Raw genomic sequence first — 23,896 nt, forward strand, 5'->3', positions numbered from 1 at the left:
CTGGCCATTATATTTTTGTTTGCCATTACTTAAAAAGGAATGGATGGAAGTTGATGAATAACAAATGAGAGTTGCTTTCGGACTGTAGATCTCTCTTTTTCCACCTTCAACATTGATTGATCAATAAGCAAATTGTATCTTTACATCCACATGTTCCTTTTTACCGTAGATCTCTCTCGATCTGTCTCCGATAGAAAAAATCACAATTATTGTCTCTCTCTATTAAAAGGTGAAAGTATGTTGCAATTATCCTTCATTTTTTTGTTGTTAAAATTTAGAGAAATGTTATGATTCTTTTAGAACATAAGTTAACAATCCATTTAAAGAAAGTTTTTATGGAGAAAAAAAAAAGTAATTAATATTTTGACAACTTTTTTTCATTTCTCATAAATGTAGTATCAAAACTTTCCTAAAATAGATTGTTAACCATTGTCCTATGGGTATTCGTTAGCTTGACCCTAAAATTTATCCTTCACTTGCTCGCTATAAATTCTACTTCGAAAAACATCATAACTCACACTACAACAATAACCACCGAAAACTTCCTCATTGTTCTTATATACTCTCATCAAACCCCCTTCTTGGCATGGCACCACAAGCCACCTCTCTAGTGTTCATAGTAAGAAGATGCAAGCCAGAACTAGTTGTCCCAGCTAAGCCCACACCCCATGAATTCAAACAACTTTCTGATATTGATGACCAAGAGGGCCTTCGATTTCAAATCCCATTCATACAATTCTATAAATATGATCCCTCAATGAAAGGTAGAGACCCTGTGAGAGTCATTAGAGAGGCACTTGCAAAGACACTTGTGTTTTACTACCCATTTGCTGGTAGGCTTAGGGAAGGACCTGGCCGAAAGCTTGTAGTAGAATGTACTGGTGAGGGTATCATCTTTATTGAGGCTGATGCTGATGTTACACTTGAACAGTTTGGTGATACACTTCAACCACCATTTCCATGCTGGGAGGAGCTCCTTTTAGAAGTTCCTGGCTCTAGAGGGATCCTTAATTGCCCATTATTGCATATTCAGGTACATATTTGGTCAAAGAACTCCTACAACATCTAAATCGTTAAAGTTTCCCACGATTATTGGGAATATCATTTTTGCCTGAAAACCACATGACAATTTTAAAAGAAACTTTTTAAAGTAAGTCAGAGATACAACTTCTTTTGTAACCTGTTGGAGCAATTAACTATATGAATGTTGAAAAAAAATGTTATGGATTAATGTGGAAGTGATTATTCACTATCCATAGTCAACAAGTTGTATAAAAAAAGCATGTCAGTAGAAGAAAAAAGAACTAAGATAAATTTATTAGTTAGGGTATGTTTGGTAGACTGTAATAAGCGCTGTAAAGTAATAGTTATTCTTATAGTTTAATTATTTTTTAGTTTGGTTATGTTTTTATTATAAGGAATAATCATTCTTTATGAATAGTTATTCTTCAAAATGAATGATTATTTTTCTTTAAGATGTTGTATTAGCTATTCCTTAGTAAGTGCAATAATTTCAAAACTTAATATATTTCCAAATAAACGAACTTTCCATATACATTTAACAATTATAAAAATAAAAAATCATAAAAAATAATACTTATCTCTCTTAAATTTAAAAATAACAATTTTTAAGGAAATATAATTGTATAAGTAAGATATTTCCTAAAATAAATGTTAAGTTTCATTCTAATATTACAACTCATAACCAAACTAATGAATATATTTAATTATTACATTACAACACATTTTATTCTTAATAATAAATATTACAATTCCTATCGTAATCTTCATTTAGTGTACCAAACGTACCTTTAGTAAATTTTCTTAGGTTTTTTTTTTTTTTTTTTTTTTTGCTGAAAGTGAATTTCCTTAGTTACAACTATTTAAAATAACTATTTTATTAGGTGCAACTTTTAGTCATGCAGGGAAATTCCTCACATTTTGGGGTTGAAGGGAAAAATTGAATTGAGGCATTTAATAAATTACAACTTATCTATATGTGGTTTGGTCAAAATTTAAGTTACCTACTAGTGGTTTGAAATTTGACACTTTACCCACTTGAGGTTAATCTAGTTAAATTTCCGTAACCCATCTTTCTTAAAAACAAGACTAAATTTTTAATTTTGCTATATTTCTATGTCTTTTTCCTCCAAAAACACAAAAACCATAAAAGTACAAGATCAAATAAGATAAAAAAGAATCCAGTGGAATACTTGTGTCATGGGATTTCAAATCACAAGTATGCAATTTAAATTTCGGTCAACCTTAGGTGGGTAAAGTATCCAATTTTAAACTATAAATAGACAACTTAAATTTTAACCAAATCACATGTGGGTAAGTTGTAATTTGCCCTTTAATATATTTACATATTGAAATAATTTTTTTTCTTTAGACACAAAATTACTAGTTAAATTTTTGTATTCAAATTTATCTAGAGAAAAATTTTTAGACTTGATCAAACTTTTAATTCTTCTTACTTTTTTTATCATATCCAGGTATATATTTTTTAGTAGACGTTTATAATTTAAAAATAGTTACAACCAAAAGCAACTCTATTTATAAAATTATAATAATTAGAAACAAAACAACTTCAAGCATAGAGTAATAGAGTATTCATTACATTACTGAATGAATTGGATAAAGCAACATAATACAATTGAACATATACACTATCTATTGGGATAAGCAACCAAATACTAAAAGCTTTTAATGAAATTATATTTTAATATCTTTAAATAAATTTTAATTATAAATTTATTTGCCATTACTTAGATATATAGTTTTTTTTTTTTCATAAATAATATTTTTTGTTAACAACTACAATGTGTGTGTGAATGTGTATATATATACATTTAATTTTTTAAAATATGGTAATGGACATAGCTGTGTAAAGCCACAAACCAACTAATTTGGTTAAAGATAAAATTTGACTACAAACTTGGTTGTACTTAATACCTACATATTTCCATTAAAAAATTAACATAGTTACGTATTTTGAAAATCCAACCATTGGATTGTATGTTCTTTATGTTTGTGCCAATTGAAAGTTGTTTATTATTTGATTCATAAAATCATTTTTTATTCATAATTTTAAATTATAAAAACTTGAAATTTAAACATTTAATTGATGACATAACTATTTATTTTTTATTTTTTTAAAAAAATTTGCAAGTACAGAGGATATAGAAAAAAAAATATTTATATATATATATATATATATATAATCCGATGATGACTTTATCAAAATTCACGTCAAATAAAAAGATATTGAGTGAAGTTGTACTAATTAGTTACAACTAAGTTTGTAGCCAAATTTTGTCATTTGATTAACAAAGAAATATATTTATATATATATATATATATATATATATATATATACACACACATTTGTATTGTTCTTTTTATAGTTCTACTTAATCACTTTCACTCTCATTAAAATTTTTCTGAGTACTTTTCACCTTGTAAAAAAAAAAAAGAAAATACAACTTTACAATTGGCTTTTTATACTAATTTGTGTCAAAAGTTACTTTTGTTCAATGTTCTTTAACATATATTATGATTTATAATTATAGGGTTTTTTTTTTTTTTAATTGAAATGTAGAATCTCCTTGTGCCAATCCTACTATTTGATCCTCGAAGACTCACACCGACCTAGTAAAATCTCAATTTTGATAGCCTCGATCATAGATATGTCTTTTTCAATAATGTCATTGTGTTGATTTGACCGAACAGGTGACGCGTCTCAAGTGCGGTGGATTCATCTTTGCCATAGGTCTTAACCACGCCATAAGCGACGGAATCGGACTCGTCCAATTCATGATGGCCGTAGGCGAGGTTGTGCGTGGTGCAAGTTCCCCATCCATTCTACCTGCGTGGCAGAGACATCTCCTTGATGCACGTGACCCACCACGTGTGACATACGCACATCCTGAGTACGATGAAGTAGCCGACAATAAGGGCACCATTATCCCACTCGATGACATGTCCCACCGCTTCTTCTTCTTCGGATCAACTGAAATTTCTACTCTCCGTAAATTTGTGCCACACCACCTAAGCCAATGCTCTACATTTGAATTACTCACAGCCTATCTCTGGCGTTGTCGCACCATAGCGATCCAACCTGACCCAGACGAGGAGGTCCGCGTTATTTTTGCAGTCAATGCATCTGCAAAACTCAACCCTCCATTACCAACCGGTTATTACGGCAACAGCTTTGCATCGCCTGCGGCAGTTACGACTGCCGAGAAACTGTGTAAGAAACCATTGGTTTATGCTTTGGAATTGGTGAAGAAAGCGAAGAATAAAGTAAACGAGGAGTACATGCGGTCATCGGCTGATATGTTGGTCATTAGGGGTAGGCCCCACTTCACTGTAGTGAGGACATTCATTGTGTCGGATTTGACACGTGTCGGGTTTAAAAAGGTAGATTTTGGGTGGGGCAAACCGATTTATGGTGGGCCAGCCAAAGGTGGGGTCGGGGCTATACCTGGTGTGATTTGCACGTTTATTCCCGTCAAGAATGGTATGGGGAAGGATGGGATTGTTGTTCCGATTTGCTTGCCAGCTCCAGCTATGGAAATATTCGTTAAGGAGTTGGATGGGTTGTCCAAGTTTATTGTCTCTAGCTTGTAAATGTAAATCCACTCACTGTAATCAAGTGAACGAAAGCATGCATTACTGCGTGTGTTGGGTTATTTTCTAAAAATTAATAAATAAATAAGAGTGGTTTTTTATATTGAGAAAAAAATTAAGAGTTTTTTAAAGAAGAATGGCGAAAAGTCATTTTTAGTTCCTACATTTTAGGCGATTTCCATTTTAGTCCCTAAGTTTTATTTTTACCGTTTTTAGTCCCAATTCTGAAAAACGCCTCCATTTTAGTCCCTGCCGTTACATCAGAAACGGAGGAAGCTGACGTGGCAAACGGCAAAAATAAATAATATTAAATTAATGGCCACGTGGCCTAAATTAATAATAAAAAAATGTCACCGTCAGCATTTAAATTAAAAAAATTAATTTATTAATTTTAACTAAATAAAAAAAAATAAAAACAGATTTAAAAATTAAAAATAATGTGAATTGAGATCTAAGTGTGTCTTGAACAAGAACAACAAGAACACAAACCTAGATCTAAGATCACAAACCCAGAAATTAAATAAATAAATAAATCACATCAACATTTTAATAAATAAAAAAAAGAAAGAAAAACACTGAAGTAAAAAAGCGAAAGAAAATTTTCTTTTAAAAAAAAATGGTTCAAGAACGCACAAGATGAATGTACCAAAACACAAAAAATTCAAACACAGCCCAGAAAATTACAACTTTAAAATCACATTTTCTTTTCGTTTCTTTGACAACCAAACACAACAGAAACATCAAGCGACCTCCTATTCCATCAGCTTCAAAATCCAAAACCCAGTTCCATTGTATAAAATTCCTATGATCTAATTCATAAACTGCCACTTCATCAAAAATTTCCAGAAAGAAATTCTTGAAATCTCATTTCCCATTTGGTTTCAGACCAAGCAGAGGATAATCAAAACAAATCTAAAGAGCTCAAACTTTGAGCAATTTGAATACACCAATGAAGAAAAAAACACTAATTAAGATCAGGTACATCTCCAACATAACAACCCCAACAATAAAAATACAAACTTTGGGAAATACAAATTTTTTTTCATAACATACCATTCCATAAACCCATCAAACATATTCCAAATAAAAAAATACCCAAAAAAAAAGCTTCCAATTTTTTCATATCTGAACAGTAACAGTGGCAATGGACTCCGAAAACCCACACCACCTCCAACCCCACCATCATTCTCACCTTGCATATCAAGCTTCAAAATCCATCATCATATCTAAAACCACCAAACCCAAACGACATCAACGCCAGCCATAGAAGGTGGTGGTTGTGACAAGATCGTCTTCATCATCCAAACAGAGATAGTGGTGGAGGAGATCTCGGAGAGAGAAAGACGTGATGGGTTAGAGGAGATTGGCTTCTTTGAGATCAGCCAAACGTCAGCCGTGGAAGGCGGTGTGTTATGGATCTTAGTGGCGGTCAGAGAGAGATAGTGGTGGAGGATATTGCAGGTGGTGGCTGGGATGTGTAGAGACAGAGGGAGAGAGAAGACTTGGGTTTGGGTTTTGAAGAATTCAATTTCAATTTAAAAAAAAAAAATCAAACCCAGCCAATGTTTTTGATCCGATCTCAATTCATATGATTATTTTTTTATTTTTTTTATTTAGTTAAAATTAATAAATTATTTTTTTATTTAGAGCTGACGTGGCATTTTTTAATATCAAAAAAACATTTTTTATTATTAATTTAGGCCACATGGACATTAATTTAATATTATTTATTCCTGCCATTTACCACGTCAGCTTCCTCCATTTCTGATGTAACGACAGGGACTAAAATGGAGGCGTTTTCCAGAATAGGAACTAAAAGCGGTAAAAATAAAACTTAGGGACTAAAATGGAAATCGCCTAAAAATGTAGGGACTAAAAGTGGCTTTTCGCCAAGAAGAATTTGTGAGACTTATGTAATGAAATTCGAAGATACAAAATGTTTTACACATTTTTTTAGAGATTAAATTTAATAAGACGTAGTGTAAAAGTCCACTTTTACACCCTACGATGATACTGTGCCACATTAGAAATTTAAAAACAAGAGATTAGGTACATTACTGCCACACACACAATCACACTTCCACCGTTAGCTAATATAATCATATCATATACTATATTATATATTTATATATAATAGCAGAAACTGAGAGAAAGTTGATTCCTACGACTAAGGAGGTGCTGACACATAGGACAATCGTCTATCTAAAATTTAGACACGTATAAGTTAAAAAGCGATACATTATATTGCTTGGGAATGCTACGACACCGTTTAAAACCATCCCATTATAAATAACAAAAAATAACCGGTTTGAATTAAGTGTACACGAAAACAGAAATAAAGAGAGGGATGAGGACACAGAGAAAGAAGCAAGAAAGGGAGGCGATGAAATGCGACACGGAAAAAGAAACAGAGAGAGAGGCAGAGTTCCTAAGGCTATCCATAGTGCGTTACAATCAAAAGGGAAAGAGAGCAGAGTTCGTCTGAACCATACGCCGTCCATTCCCTTGCCAGATTTAGACCACCAGATCGCCGGAACTAACATCAACAATGGTACAATTTTTTCTCAATTTTGTAGGTTTGGGTATAAAACTTTACTTTTAATTGAGTTTTTTTGTTGGGTAGGTTTTGATTTGATTCGTTTTTGTTTTGGGTTTTTGGAATCTCTATCAAAATGATTGTTTTCTCAATTTTAGATATTTGCTTTTGTTTTGTATTTTGTTTTTTTTTTTAGATTATAGAGATCACTAAAAATATTGATTTGGGTATGAAATGTTACTTTTGATTAAGTTTTCCTGTTGGATAGGTTCAGATTTGATTTGTTTTTGTTTCTGGTTTTTAAAACACAGAATGATTGAGTCCTACACCGTCAGTAGCCTCGCCATAGCAGAAAAATCTATGGACCATCAACACCGTAAGACCATATAGCGATAGAGTGAGAACTACCACCGGTAATTTTCTTTTTCCTTTCTTTCTTAGATCTATAGGTATGAAATATGAATTAGTTTTGAGAAATTTGGTACTCTCTGGTCATTCTCCAAATTCTTTTCATTCCAAATTAAGGCTGTGTTTGGTTGCTGGAAAACGTTTTCCGGAAAATACATATTTTCCGGAAATGCTAATTTTCGGAAAAGGAAAATGTATTCGGGTGTTTGGCTGTCTCGGAAATCGTTTTACGGAAAATCAATTCCGGTGTTTGATTCGTCCAAATATTTTACGGAAATCGCTTTTACAGACCTCCAAATTACATTCCAATAACATTTCTCAATTATTAAAGGCATCATAATTCTTTTTTTTTTTTTCTTTTTGAAGGACAAAAAAATATTTGAACCAAATTCATCAATGTCACATACTAAAATGCAACGAAATGAGAATAAACGAGTAAATTTACAGCTCTCATATAACCTAACATCCAAACAAAGTAAAAGATATATATTAATAAAAACTCATCAGCTCCAGATAAAAAGAAATTAAAATTCTAATCAGCAAATAGTTGACAGTGTAAAGTTCAAACCAAGCCAAACAGCACAAGGAAATGAGTGGATCGGAGGATCGGACGTGTGGGTCGGAGGTGAGGTGAGTGTGTGGCGGATCGGTGTGAGTTTGAGCTGTCACTCACCGTGGGTCTGCGGCGTTTGGCGCGGTGGTCGTCTGGCAGAGCTCGGCGTGACCGGTGTGAGGTAGATCGGTGTCGGTTCGTGGATCGTTGGCTCTCGTTCTTTCTGTGTTTGGTTGGCCGGATCGGAGCTCTGGGTGGCTGGATCGATCGGGGTTTGTGGATCGTTGGCTCTCGTTCAAGCTATAGGCTTCGCTCGTTGGCCGGATCGGAGCTCTGGGTGGCTGGATCGATCGGAGCTCTCGCACTTCGTTGGCTTCGATCTCGCTCGTTGGCTTCGCACTCAGGCCTTGGCGTCGATCTCGTTCGTTAGCGTCGATCTATTCCGCACTTGATCTCTCTCTCTCGTTCGATTGTTTTTTTTTTTGTTATTTCTCTCTCGCTCTCGTGTTGTGTTCTCTATTTTTTCTCTCTCTCTCTCTGCGTTTTGCAAGCCACGGAAATGAATTGAAGTGAAAATGAAGGCAGAAATTCATTTCGGTGGTCAAAGCTGAAAATTTCGGTCAAACGGAAAATATTTTCCGAAAAATAATATTTTTCGTGACAGCCAAACGCCCTCTTTTCCGGAAATTGATTTCTGGAATGCGTTTGAAGCCGATTCAAACGCACCCTAAATTCGTTTAGTTTAAAGTCAGGGTTTTTGAAATTTCAGTTATAGTGCCTGATAGGTGTTTGATACTGGTTCTCAATTAATAAATCCTTACTGTTTGTTAAAAAAAAAAAAAAATCTAAGATTCAATGTCTACTTTCTACTTTGCCTAGATTTGATCCTTTAAACTTTAACAAAGGGGTTGCTAAATAGCAGTTTGTGTGTGTATAACAGTGACATTCCGGATGATTCTCTATAGAGACAACATCTTTTATAACTATTAGATACCCTGTTGTGAATTGTTGTGAAAGATCAAAGTTGTAAAGAATTTGGCTTCAATCATATCTAACTCTATGATCATTGTTACATAAAATTTCTTTCATTTAAGTCATGGGTTACAATCAAATACAAAATATGTGTCCACTTTCTTGATTTCTTTAAAGTTGCTGCTATACAAGGAAAATATACAAGGGATTGCCTTTAAGTAATGTTTCTTAAATTTCGTTATGGATTATTTTGAAGTTTTTTCCTTCACTTCTGTCAATGTTCAATTGTAGTGTGCTTAATTTAGGTTCATTTTTTGGGTGTATTCATGCTGTAAACATTCTTTTCATTCCCATTTAGAATATGTACTCCACGTGTTTAACAAAAAGTCTCACTCAAAATTGAAACTTACTGCTTAAAATTGAAACTTACCAAACAACACCATTTGAAATCCCAACCAAGTTAGTTATGACTTGCACCCAAGTTGTTTCGAGGGCTATGGTTATATAATAGGAAAAGCAGGTAAAGATTCTAGAATCTTTAATTGTTTTCATTTGAGTTTTGGGTGAGAATTTTAGCTAAAGGCTCACTTCGCTTCTTCAAGCTTTGCCCCTTACTTTAAAATAAACTCAGCCCAAGTCCCCAAAAAACTTAGCCAGACGCTCTACCCCTCTCCCTCTTTTAGACGCACGCTCTGCCCCTATTCCTCTCACTCATCTGTTTCTGCCTCTGCTTCTCCAACCTGTATGTTTTTCTCTCTCTCTCTCAAGGCAAACACAAACATAATTTTGCAATCTCCTTCAGTTAACCCAGAAAATTTTGTTCCTCTTTTTGTTGACGCAATTTTCTTTTCATTTGTGGTTGAGATCTTCTATTGCATGGATTTAGTTTGAAATTTTAAAAGGCTGAGAAACTTATAGATTTATATGCAATTTTTTAAGTTTTCTCTGGGATTATAATAAGATTTGTGTTAATCGCACACACTTTGTTTTTTGAGTCAGTGTTGCTGATTGATAACACTTTTAGGCAGGAAAAAGTCATTATAGACCTGTGGCTGTTACGTAAAGAGGTCAGTTTATCTTTGTTTGTTTGTTTCTTTTATTTTTTTTTCATTTTTTATTTTTTAAAATTTTCTTTTCATCATCTTTCATTAGATGATTGTGTGAAGTGGATCCTAAGTGGGTTTTGTTCTGTTTAAGCCGTTGTTTCCTTGGGAAAGTCTTTTTTTCCATGGGCTTTGTCAGTTTTGAGTAGTTTTGTTGTATTAGATGCTCATGTTCATCAATTCAAGAGTAGCACCATAGCAGTGATAAGTCTTTATTAGTTTTCTACTTTAGTCTCTATTTGTTTTTTGCTGCATCATTATTGGCAATTTATTTCTGGGAAGAATCTGAAACTAGACTATCTGCGTTTTAGATTAAGATATCAAATGCTTATAAAAAACTTGGTGAAGAGTTAAGTAGCTTGAGAAGTTGAGGAAAGAGGAGCCTAAGAATAGGAGGAAATAGATTCTTGAAAAGCATTGATAAAGCTTCAAGATATAAGTGTAAATGACTAATTTTTTTGGTAATACTTATTAAACCAAATGTATAGCACATTATGATGACTGTAATATTTTGCTTTATAATATTTGTTTGTTTCTCATTTATAAGGATCATATATATAAAATTTTATTTGTTTCTCATTTATAAGGATCTTATATATAAAATTTTGAAGGTTTTTCATGAGAAATGTTTAAACTACAATTTTCATCTTATATTAGAGCCAATTCAGCTTTCAAATAGTTTAAATTTAGAGAAATATTTAAACTTAACATGTTAAAATACAATTTAAAAGTTTTCGGTGCATTGCACAGGTTAGCGAATAAGAAAGAAAGCCCATCTAAAAATATGCCATGTTCACAATTAAAAAGTGATAAATTATATTGTTTCACAATCTTAACACTGTTTGATAGTTTCTTGGTGTATTTCACCTCTTTGTTATTGTAAACACACACACACATGCAAAAAGCACAAGCATCGTTTCTTACCAATACACTTGAAAGTTAAGCAAAAAGATAACAATAAAGAACCATAATAATCTATCAATAACATTTACAATACAAATATGTTTCACAAAGTTCGAATTGCAAATTTTTGCAGAGAAAAGGTTGAATTACAAACTATGGCAGAGAATAAATTAGTTGTTTACGTCCAGAAAATCTTGGCCCCACCCGTACACTATATTATTATCATTTATGTTTATTGAATTGAATTTTAACCTCATTTGCATTTATAAGACAATAATATGTCTGATTGTCTGATATTCTTTAAGGTGCATTATATTTGTTGTTCTTTTCTTAGATTTAGTCATGTAAACACTCTAATGCTCAAGGAAAATTGTCAACCTGCTATGAATGATGTATATAGTGTGTGAAGGGTGGTTACCATTAATTGGTTGTGTCAAAACAATAATAATCTTTGTAGAGCTTTTAAGTTGGTAAATTTCTATAAGATGCTATGTATAGAATAGTAGGGATGTAATATAATGTAATGTCCATTCTTATTTTTTAAAATTGTTGAAATTTTCTTATCTCTTTTAATCTGTTCTAAATGAAAATTGTCTTTTTGAATATCTTTAGCTGTGCCAAGAGGGAGAGTTGTGAAACCAAGAGATAGTTATGTTGAAGACAATGGAAGAACAAGTGTATTTCCATGGTTTTAGAATGAACAGGAGGTAGATGTGAAAAACACACCAGCAGTTTCGCTGCCGAAGAAGAATCATGATTCAGTCAGGAGGTAGATGTGAAAAACACACCAGCAGTTTCGCTGCCGAAGAAGAATCATGATTCAGTCATGAGCCGCATTGATACGGATTTCTTGCCACCACGAATTCCTCCATTTTATCCTTTCGAGAAGGTCTCTGTGGAACCGATGGTACCTTTTAAAGTAACTACAAGTATACATCCTTCAAAGAGTCTGAATGCAAGTTCTGCAAAAGTTCACTGTTGTGTTGCTTCTGCAGTATACAATTAGCTTTTCTCATGAAAATTTTATTGGTGAAGGTATGCTTGGTAGTGTTTATTTGGGTAAGCTGCCCGATTGAAAGGTAAGATTCTTTTAACTTAATAAGAACTAATTTGCCAGGATGATGGCGTGGTTGTTTGATTGTGTGGCTTCTACTTCAGAATGCCTCATGTACATTTGTATTTGTTGTCTTTTTTTCCCCTTCATCTTCTCTATCCTCATTAGGAGTAGGAGAGTAGTCGAGAAATAGCCATAGACAAATAAGAAAATGTTTTAGTGAAGTTTAGAAGAATACAAAAATTGTCAATATCCTCTTGCTTCAAGAAATTTATGGAAAAGGATTGTGCTAAAAAGCATCAACCAAATGTACATGGCTTAGGAAAAGAGTAGGTAACTGTAGATTTCTCTGTGAGATTTCACAAATGTAACTTTGATTTAGTTCCATAATCTTTTAGTTTTTTATGGGGCAATACAGTGATTGGTATTCGAAAAAATCTACAATTTAACTTTTTCAAGAGTTTTGTTTTTTTTTTTCCCTACCCCAACAAATCTCTTTTGTGTGGTTTTTGTATGTATTCTTGAAATTAGTTGTCCTTTGTGTAGTTTAATTTGGATAGCTATAATAAGAATCCTATAATCGTGACAACATAGTTTGTATAATTGAAGTTTTTTGTATTTTCTTCATTTGACCATATTTAATGCATAAACACACCTTCAATTTTAAGAGAGTTTCTCATCATTTTAAAAAATAATAATAATTAAGAAAAATAAAAATAAATTGGAACTTTTTTCCTTTCTTTTTTTCCTTTTCATTTTCTTTTAAAAAAAGCAGTTTATTTAATTTTAATTATCTATGGAGTTTTCATAATATTTTTATGATTTTACATATTTTTCCATGAATAATAAATAAAAGTAGTCTGCGCATTGCGCGGGTCATACGTTAGTAATAATAAAATTAAAACCCAAAGCAACCTTCAACCTGTTACCCATACACGCTGCCAAAGATGCTGTGGGCGACGTTGGAGTCTAGAATATATGCCGAAGTCACCAAGGACTTGTTTTCTTGATGTTTTAAGAAAAGATCATTGTCAAACAATATAAGCTTTGGATATGAGGGAAACTTAAACGTTATTTTCTTTTCTTTTGCTAAAGGAGGAAATTAATTTATTCTCTCTTATCGCGTACTGTTTCCTTTTGTTTTGAGGAAAGGAGGTTGGGTTGACTTAGATTTTCAATTTCTACATAAAGACTTGCTTCTTTGCTAAAGTAATCCTTTGGAATATTGGACAAGGATGTTGGGTTAATACCAAAACTTCAAGATTCGGCTTAGAACCACCATGTCCATGGCAGCTCCGGCGTCTTTTATAGACTCCAACGTCGTCGGTGGAAGCTTCTCGACCCAGCTGATCTTCAATAGCTTGCAGTGGAAGAAGTTTGGATTAGGTCTGGGACAGAGCCAGGACTTAAGGTCAGGGGGGACGGTTTTGCTATTGGTTGCGTGTGGCGGCTCTAGCCTTTGACTCTGTTGCTTAACAACTAATGGTTTATTTATTTATTTATTTGTGTTTTTTATGTGTGCATCTAGGTATGAACAACATTATTTTGTTCAAAAATTTTAAGTGTCAGATTGTTTGTTTTGGGTAAAATTAGTTGATTGGGCTTAATTGTTTTTAACTTTATTATTGGTAATTTTTGTTGTTGGGTTATTTTTTGGGCTTATTTATTTTGTTTTAGATTTTAGATCTAGTCTTTAAAATGAGGAAAATGCTAAAGTTACACACTTTTTTAAAAATTGGTAATGTGGTGAGCAATTATTAGTAAGTAAAAATGTGATGTAAGTGATGGGCCCAGATGCAAACCAATAAGAATTTACTACCTCAATAGTTTGTAAAAATATTGTATAAAAGTTTGTAGTTATAGTAGTACACTTAAAAGAATCAACGATATTGTTAAGGGGAGCAAAGTGTAATTTTATAGAACAAGATTGCTAAAATTGGTACTTATATATATTAATATTTTTTTTGAAAAAAAAAAAATAAGAGGGGGCCATTGCCCCCCCTTGTACAAGTCTCCCTCCATCCCTGGATTAGGTTTTAATTTTCTAATAACGGAAGTGTAATCATGTGTGGCCACATCTAACCTCTTGTTTGTAGTATTATGATGTGCATGACACAATATTATTGGAGGGTGTAAAAGTGAATTTTACACCAAATCCTTATCAAAATTTGACTTTTTTTTAATATATAATTAAGGTGTCAAGTTTTGATTTATATGACTCATTATTTATTAAACACCAGACACTATTTTACATAAATATTTTTTAGAATAATACTGTTACACATAAATGGTTATTAAAAAATTTGCATCTCTCTCTATCTTTATATATATATACACACACACAGTGGTGGCTACAAGATTATTTTCTAGGGGGGTTCAATAAGAAACATAAATTATACAAAATTTTAAACAAAAGATAAATTATATATATCGACATCACAAAAAAAACAAAATCTTAATGCAAAAAGTTTTACAATTGTCTTCTACGATATTTCATATTTTGAAATTGTTGCATGATACCTTCATTATCAATCCTATTAGCTACATATGTTTCAATGTACATAGTCAAGCAATCATTCATCCACTAATTTCCCATTTGATTTATTTATTTAAAATTTGTTAAGATCTAAATGAGCTTTTTCTAAGGTTTAAGATTAGCAAATTCTAGTTTTGTTGTTGGGCTAATTAAATTTTTTTCCTAAATTTTAGATCAACTTGGTTTGTTATTGAGATTTTTCTTTGTGTTTAAAAAGGTCAAGATATTGTTAAGAATTAAGATGATCATATTTAAGTTTATTTCAATTGGGCTTAAGGTTAGAGTGTTCAAATTTTTATTTTAAGTGCCAAAACAGGAAAAATAAGATAAAAAATATTATAAAAATATTTTTTTGGTCCAATTCAGGGGGTTCATTTGAACCCGCGGGGTTTCAAGTGGAACTGCCCCTATATATATATATATATGAAAAGTACTATGTTCATAATATTTTCACAACAAATTATAGATGGTTAGTTGTTGTTGGTTATAATTTGAACCTACCATTAAAATTACTTTTTTGTCTCACCAATAACAATCTGCTATATAGAATTTGGGACAAAATGGACTTCTGCCCTTTTCGGGCAAATTAATTAGCCTTTTGCCCTTATTCCCAAACTAAATAGGGAAATACCCCTTTTTTGAAAATCAAGTTTTTCAAAATCAATTTAAGTCCTATAGTGACGTTTTCAAGAACCTATAGTGACGTTTATAAGGACCTATAGTGGCGTTTTGTAATTCGATATCCATAAAATCGAGTTATAGGCAATTTTATTGACTATAACTCGATTTTATGGATATCAAATTATAAAACATCACTATAGGTTCTTAAAATGTCACTATAGGTCCTTAAAAATGTCACTATAGGGCTCCAGAATTTTTTTTTTTAACTCGATTTTGAGAAACTCGATTTTCAAAAGAGGGGTATTTCCCTATTTAGTTTGGGAAGAAGGGTAAAAAGCTAATTAATTTGCCCAAAAAGGGCAAAAGCCCATTTTGTCCATAGAATTTGTTGTGAAAGTATTGTGGACATAACATTTCGCTATATATATATATATATATATATGAGATAAATATTAAATTATTTAATATTTGTTGTGAGCTATGTGAAGACTCATTTTCCATTTTCTACACTAACTACATTTGATTCTTGCAGCACGACAACGAACGGAAATTTAGGAACAAACATTTTTTTTTTTTTTTACTCTTTGCCTTTAAACCTGTGCCTGGCAGTATTTGTATGGACAAAAAAATATGATTGCCTTCATGTAATGATATGTAACTAAGGTCAAAAAGTGCAGAAATTAAAGAGGGCTTGTGACAAGAACAACGAGGGTGCTTCAATACAACAGAATTCTATTTCAAATATAGGTTTTACTAATGCATGGCTTAGGGTATACATTGCATCCACAGCAGTGAAACTAAAAATATAGCTATTTGGTACCATAAAAAGTTACTTTATTTATTTTACCTACTCATATGCTGTAGCAGTGGATCTATTTTAGCTTTCAACACAATAAAATAATATAAACATCACAATAAAATAATATATCTACTACAATAAAATAATATATCCACACAAAGTCCCTAGATTTTCTTAGAGTTTCTTGGTAACCAAACATAGCAACCCACACCCAACACAGCACAAACATCCACCACCACCACCACCAGTCCACAGCAAAAAATTAAAAATAAAAAATAAATAAACCCAAATCCTCAATCTAGACCAAACAAAATCACCAACCGGAGACAAACCCAACACAAATTGGAGACAAACCCACGCATCGATGCTGCCCACGTTGTCAACATCCTCGTTGATGCTTTGGTTTCTGATTATGCTACATCTCTCTCTCAACTTCGATCTCATCACTCTACCCATGGGTCTGTGGCGAATGGCAGATCGGCGGCATGGGTCTAAGGCTGATCGGCAGCTTGGGACGGCGTGGGTTTGAGGTGGACAACAACTTGGGACAGCATGGGTCTAAGAGAGTGACGTTGAGAGAGTGAGCTTGAGAGAGATGAGCTTCAAATGAGATGAGAGTGAATGAGAGAGAGAGAGGCACGGTGTGATAAAAGAATGAAAAAAAGAAGAAGCAAGTTGTATTATTTTAATCCTCGGCTAGAATAAATTTTTTTTTAGCTCTCAGCTACAATGCACATCTATCTATAGATGTACACTGTAACAATGAAGCTAAAAAAATAGATTTAGCTCCACTGATGGATGGTAGTTTTTTGTGTTTTTGTGGAGCTAAAATAGCTATATAACTATTTAGCTCCACTGCTGCAAATGATGTACACCATTTTATAAAAAAATGACTAACTTTTTTGACAACTTTTTCAAATTTCTATAAAAAAAAATTTATTAAAATAGTATACTAATGCATGCCATAACTAGACCCTTCAAATATATATACACAGCAGAACTCAAAAGTAATTACAACTTACCCGTTTTAGTTTGGCCCTAATACACTTTATTTCTACAAACTCTTTTTTGCTTCATTTTTGGCTTTTTAAGATTTGGATTAAAATAAAATTGTGCAAAGGTTTTTGAAGTTTGGATGAACCTTAACGGTTTCATTTAATCCAAACTTAATTTAGACGCAGTATTTTTTTTTTTTTAAGAATTAAACAATCAAATTAATGCAACAATTGAAAATTTATAAAGTTGTGATGGGCCATACAAAAGGAAATAAATTATAAATTATAAATTATATTTTAATACTACTTGTATTTAAGAGCATAATCAATTGATGCATAAAAAATTAAATAATTTGTATTTACTAAAAACCAAATGGCCAGGCACCTTTCTCTTTGTTTGTTTTGATTTAGGCAATGTGTATTTGCACACATTGTGACACCGCCCTAGTTTTTATAAGGAGTGGAGTTAATTTCAACTTGAAATTCAAATTTTTATTAGTTTTTGGTATTTCTTAATTAAGGTTAGACCCTTTTAAAGTTTTCAAAACGCTTTCAAAGACGTCCATTAACAAAAGTCATTTACTAATGACTGTTGTGACTAGCGAGCAAGAGTGTGAGATACCCAGTGCGATGACTGAATGAAGATAGGCAATATGCACATTCAGAGCTAAGAGTGACTATGTGAGAAGCTAAAAATGCGACGAATGAATGAAAATATAGGCAATATGCATGTATTATATCTTATGCTGCCATTAATGCATATATATTTTTTACCCCCCCCCCAAAAAAAAAAGGTATTGAACTTTTCAGCATCAAGTTTAAACTGCTTCATGATAGATACTGGCATAAATGGTTGTCATGTTATTAGGATATTCTGCACCACCAGATCACAAGGGAAACCATAAAATTTGGGGAGTGTGCAATCCAAGCTAGAAAAAACTAAATGAGAATTCTAAGTAAAATTTTGACTACTAAAAAATAAACAAAAATACAATAAGAAATAACTGTTGAATGGGGATATAAGTGATAATGCATGCCATCCTCTCATGCTCCCCGCCCTTTGTACTTTTGTTTGTCATTTTCGAGTTGGTACACCACGCATCAGATACATGATTCTTTCCAAAAAAGTATTTTGTATTAAATGATACCATGTCATCCGTATCAAAACTCAATAAATAATAGATATATATATAAAAATAACTACCCATTAACACATGTCTTTTATTTATTAATGAAATAGTTATTTTTTACTGACATGTCTCACACTTACTGGACTTTGATACTACAGCCAAAATGGGCTTTTACCCCTTTCTCACAAACTTTTCAACAAAATGCCTCATTTCTTAAACTAATTAGGGAAATGCCCCTATTTGAAACTCAATTTTCTAAAAATTGAGTTTCAAATGTAAAACTCGATTTTTGGAACATCGAGTTATAGCGAACGTAGACTGATTTTTTTTTTTTTTTTTTGGGGACTCAAGCTCCATGTAAAGTACTTGATTTCATGGAACTCAAGTTCCACTTGAATTTTTTCAAGGAACTCGAGTACTTCACACGGAATTCGAGTACTTCACGTGGAACTCGAGTTACATGAACTCGAGTTCCTAAAAAAAAAAAAAAAAAAAAAAAATCAGTTCGCTATAATTCGATTGTCTAAAAATCGAGTTTTAAATTGAAACTCAATTTTTAAAAAATCAAGTTTCAAAACAGAGGCATTTCCCTAAATAATTTCATATATGAAGTATTTTGCTGAAAAGTTTTGACAAAAGGGGCAAATGTCAATTTTCTCCTTGATACTGCTGACATTGTATCATTTAATATCAAATACCTTCTCGTTTCCTCCCTCTCACATGTAGGTGGACCCCACACATGTAAAGTTCGCCTCTATGTGAGAGGAAGGAAACATGCATCCGATGTATGGTGTATTTTCTCGTCATTTTTCACCTTCAACAGTGATTGATCAATTCCCAAACAGAAATTCTATCTTTGCATCCACATGTTCATTTTGGACTGTAGATCTCTCTCGATCTGTCTCCGATAGAAAGAATCGCAATTGTTATTTCTCTCTATTAAAAGGTGAAAGTACGTTTTAATTATCCTTCACTTGCTTGCTATAAATTCGACTTCGAAAAACATCATAACTCATACTACTACAACAACCATTGAAAATTTATTATTATTATTATTCTTATATACTCTCATCAAACCACCTTTCTTCTTGTCATGGCACCACCAGCCACCTCTCTAGTGTTCACAGTAAGAAGGTGCAAACTAGAACTAGTTGTCCCAAGCTAAACCCACACCCCATGAATTCAAACAACTTTCTGATATTGATGACCAAGAGGGCCTTTGATTTCAAATTCCATTCGTACAATTCTATAAATATGATCCGTCAATGCAAGGTAGAGACCCTGTGAGAGTCATTAGAGAGGCACTTGCAAAAACACTTGCTGGTAGGATTAGGGAAGGACCTGGCCGAAAGCTTGTAGTAGAATGTACTGGTGAGAGTATCATGTTCATTGAGGCTGATGCTGAAGTTACACTTGAACAGTTTGGTGATGCACCTCAACGACCGCCATTTCCATGCTGGGAGGAGCTCCTTTTTGAAGTTCCTGACTCTGGAGGGATCCTTAATTGCCCATTATTGCATATTCAGGTACATATTTGGTTAAAGAACTCATACAACATCTAAGTTGTTGGATGATTGGATGATTATAACAAGAAAACAATTTGTTGGATGATTGCCCATTAGTACTTTTACTCTCATAAAAAAAATAATAAATTAAAAAAAAAATTGAGTACATTGTTAAAAAATAAAAAAAACACCTACTTTCTTGTCTACAACAGGACAACTTGACAATTGACTTTTTATACTAATTTGTGTCAAAATTACTTTTGTTCAATATTTCTTTTACTTATATTATGAATTATAATTATAGGTTCTACTATCCTTGTGTCAATCTGACGATTTGATCCTCGAACACTCTCACTGGTCCTAATAATTGCACTACAACAAAAGTGGGCTATGGTGACGACACTTATCGACACAATATGTCATTATTTTGTCGCCGAAGATATATGGCGATGAAACAGCATTCATCACAATTCGTCACCTAATATTTTTGTCGCGTAATATGATTTTTAAAGACGAAATAAATTTGTCATCAATGATTTTTAATTTGTAATTTTTTTTATTTGACTATATAAGGTGATGAAATACTCCATTACCAATTGTGTATATATATATATATATATTTTTTAATTCCAATAGTTTAGGTGACGAATTATTTCATCACCAATTTTTGCTTAAAGTTAGATATTGGTGACAAAACTTTTCATCACCACTTTTTTTTTTATTAGTGTTATTTACATTTACTTGCCATTAAATTAACCTATTCATTTCCAACCACATCCATTCATTCCCAACCACATCCATAAACAAACATCCATACAATCTAAAAAAGAAATAAAGAACCATTATACTATTAAAATCATTGGAATTAGTTGTTCACAAAGTAATTACAACAATATATAGATAAATGATGTCTTCTCCATACATTACAAAAATGAAACTAAGTTCAAGTAGTGCCACAAAAAATGTCTTTTTGCCACCAATCTCATATCTGCACAAGTATAAACAAAAATATATCAATACCATAACATTGTGTTGATTTGACCTAACAGGTTACGCGCCTCAAGTGCAGTGGATTCATCTTCGCCATAGGTCTTAACCACACCATAAGCGACGGAGTCGGACTTGTCCAATTCATGATGGTCGTAGGCGAGGTAGTGTACAGTGCAAGTTCCCCATCCATTCAACCGGTATGGCAGAGACATCTCCTTGACGCGTGTGACCCACCGCGTGTGACATACACGCATCGCGAGTATGACGAAGTGTCCGACACTAAAGGCACCATTATCCCACTCGATGACATGTCCCACTGCTCCTTCTTCGAACCCACTGAGATTTCTGCCACACCACCTAAGCCAATGCTTTACATTTGAGTTACTCACAGCCTATCTCTGGCATTGTCACACCATAGCGATCCAACCTGACCCAGACGAGGAGGTCCGCACTATTTTCACAGTCAATGCATGTGCAAAATTTAACCCTGCATTACCAATCGGTTATTACGGTAACAGTTTGCATTGCCTGCGGGTTACAACTGTAGAGAAATTATGTAAGAAACCATTGGGTTATGCTTTGGAATTGGTGAAGAAAGCGAAGAATAAGATAAATGAGGAGTACATGCAATCATTGGCTAATATGTTAGTCATTAGGGGTAGGCCCCACTTCACTGTGGTGAGGACCTTCCTTGTGTCGAATTTGACACGTGTCGAGTTTATAGAGGTAGGTTTTGGGTGGGCAAACCAGTTTATGGTGGGGCAGCCAAAGGTGGGGGCCAAAATGGCCAACTGGCCTTAAAATCGTAACTATCTAGTTAGTAGGCGCCGTTTAGAAACATACTTTGTTTATAGCATCTCGAGTCTTAAAGACTCGATTTTGGGCTTCAAAATCGAGTCTTTGAGGCTCGATTTGTATGCTTAGACCACTTAGACCAGTTCTGATATGGCACTTTAGTTCTGATATGGCACTTTGTCCACATGGGTATCCACCTGAAAATCGAGTCTCTAAGACCCGATTTCAAACCCAAAATTTTTTAAAAAAAATTCTAAGTCTCTACATGCCGAAATACCCAAAACAAATTTAAGAACGTAGATCAGATTAGATCAGAGGGAGAGAAAGAGAAACACATAGCTACTCAGATCAGATCAGAGGGAGAGAAACAGAGAACCTCACTGCTAAACCTCACCAGCGCGGCCTGGGGCTCGCGCCGGCCAGCGTCGCGCGCGGCCAGGGGCTCGCGCCGGCCTGGGGCTCACGACAGCCTTAGGCCGAGCGCGAGCCCCTGGCCGCGCTCAACGCTGGCCGGCGCAAGCCCCAGGCCGCCTAGGTCGCTGATCAGTTTCTGGTCATGCCGCGCGCGCCTGGGTCTCCGATCTCGATCTTCTCTCCCTCTCTGTTTCTGGTTTTCTTTTCTTTTTTCTTTTTTTTTTTCTCTGGGTTTTTCCTCTAATTCTCTGGTGTTTGGTCTAAGTGGTATATATAGGGGTTAGAAATCGAGTCTTAGAGACTCGATTTCCATGTAAATGCCATGTGGCAGTTCTGCCACATCAGAGTTGGTCCAAGCTACAAACCGAGCCTCAAAGACTCGATTTTGAAGATCAAAATCGAGTCTTTAAGACTCGAGATGCTATAAACAAAATATGTTTCTAAACAGCGCCTACTAACTAGATAGTTACAATTTTAAGGCCAATTGGCCATTTTGGCCAAAGGTGGGGTCAAGGCTATACCTGGTGTGATTTGCCCGTTTATTCCTTCTAAGAACGGAATGGGAAAGGATGGGATTATAGTTCCAATTTGCTTGCCAACTCCAGCTATGGAAATATTCATTAAGGAGTTGGATGGATTGTCCAAATTTATTGTCTCTAGCATGTAAAATGTAAATCCACTCAATGTGATAAAGTGATCGAAATCATGCATTATGGCGTGTGTTGTGCTCTTTTCTAGAAATTAATTAATAATTAAATAAGAGTGATTGTGGCTTCTAGTTTAAATGGAGAAAATCAATTATAAGAAGAAAAAAAAATACTATATCTATAAATGGATATAGTCTTATTGATGCACAATCTATTTGGTTGCAAACTCAGTTCTAGAATGGTCTTCAGCTACCACAACAGATCAGTTTTATTGATGCAATGGAGGCTGCCTTAAAAAACTTGAATTCTGCAGATTTTGACACTCTTTGTATCGCATGTTGGATGATTTGGAACTACAGAAACAAGCTGATATTTGAGAATAAAATTGCTTCATATAAGGATTTATGGGCTCGGGCTGAACTTTACAGGTTAGAATTCATGGAAGTGCAGCAAAAACAAAACTAAGTTGCTGAAGTGTAGAAAATGAAGTGGCAGCCACCAAATTCTGATTCAATCCATAAACTCAATCTAGCAATTTCCCAATCGAAGAAGAACACCTCTGTGGGTTTTGGTTTTCTTATAAGGAACAATAAGGGGGAAGTTTTAGTGGCATCATGTCATCGTCTGCAGAAGAATCTAAACCCCCTCTGTACAGCAGCTACAGTAATGAGATTGGCTTTTTTGTTTTGTCAAAATAATAGTTTCTATAACGTGATGGTGGAATGCAACTTTGTGGAACTTGTGGACCTCTTGAATTCGGATAGAATCTGTTGTTTAGAAGCTGCTTGGATCATTGAAGACATTGGTTTAATTAGAGATAGTTTTTCTTTTATATCTTTTCATAGTATACCTTTGCGATGTAATCGTGCTGCATTAGCTTTAGCTAGTGCTGCAAAAGAGAATGAGGAGCTCATTGTTTGGTTAGAAGAATGCCCTCTTTCTTCTTCCCCATTGTACAAAGTGATTTAATTGAATAAAGTCTACTATCATTTTCTCTCCAAAAAAAAAAACTTGTAATAGATTTTTACATTAATTTTTTGTTTTGTTTTCAACCGAAAATACACCATTCGTAAGACTCTTTTTCTTTTTCAAAGAAAAATTTGTAGGCTTGTGTAATGAAATTTGTAATAACCATATCAGGGTTTTTTTTTTTTTTTTTGAGAAAAAAACACACACACAAGGGAGAGGAAAAGGAGTTCAATAACCATATTATTAGAAACTAAAGCTGGTTTGAAGCACAGAATGCAATTGTTCAGTTACTGTTGCTTAAGCTACTTACCGTGTAAATAAATGATTTTGTATT

General features: G+C 33.6%; 1 protein-coding gene, 1 long non-coding RNA gene and 1 pseudogene across 2 annotated transcripts; all 3 read left to right on the plus strand.

Moving 5' to 3' along the window:
- Window positions 1–521: 521 nt before the first annotated feature.
- LOC126699534 (benzyl alcohol O-benzoyltransferase-like) lies at window positions 522–4,769 on the plus strand. The gene is made up of 2 exons (XM_050397420.1): window positions 522–1,033; window positions 3,733–4,769. Exons 1-2 carry the CDS (start codon window positions 587–589, stop codon window positions 4,630–4,632), a joined length of 1,347 nt encoding a protein of 448 aa, XP_050253377.1. The 5' UTR covers window positions 522–586; the 3' UTR covers window positions 4,633–4,769.
- A 2,193-nt stretch (window positions 4,770–6,962) lies between these two features.
- LOC126699535 (uncharacterized) lies at window positions 6,963–12,551 on the plus strand. The gene is made up of 4 exons (XR_007646810.1): window positions 6,963–7,183; window positions 7,480–7,581; window positions 11,720–11,814; window positions 11,877–12,551. It is a non-coding gene; the product is annotated as an uncharacterized LOC126699535 (long non-coding RNA).
- Window positions 12,552–19,335: 6,784 nt separating this feature from the next.
- On the plus strand, window positions 19,336–23,562 carry LOC126700648 (benzyl alcohol O-benzoyltransferase-like; annotated as a pseudogene).
- Window positions 23,563–23,896: the final 334 nt, after the last annotated feature.

This window comes from Quercus robur, chromosome 9 (assembly GCF_932294415.1).
Source record: "Quercus robur chromosome 9, dhQueRobu3.1, whole genome shotgun sequence".
Lineage (NCBI taxonomy): Eukaryota > Viridiplantae > Streptophyta > Magnoliopsida > Fagales > Fagaceae > Quercus > Quercus robur.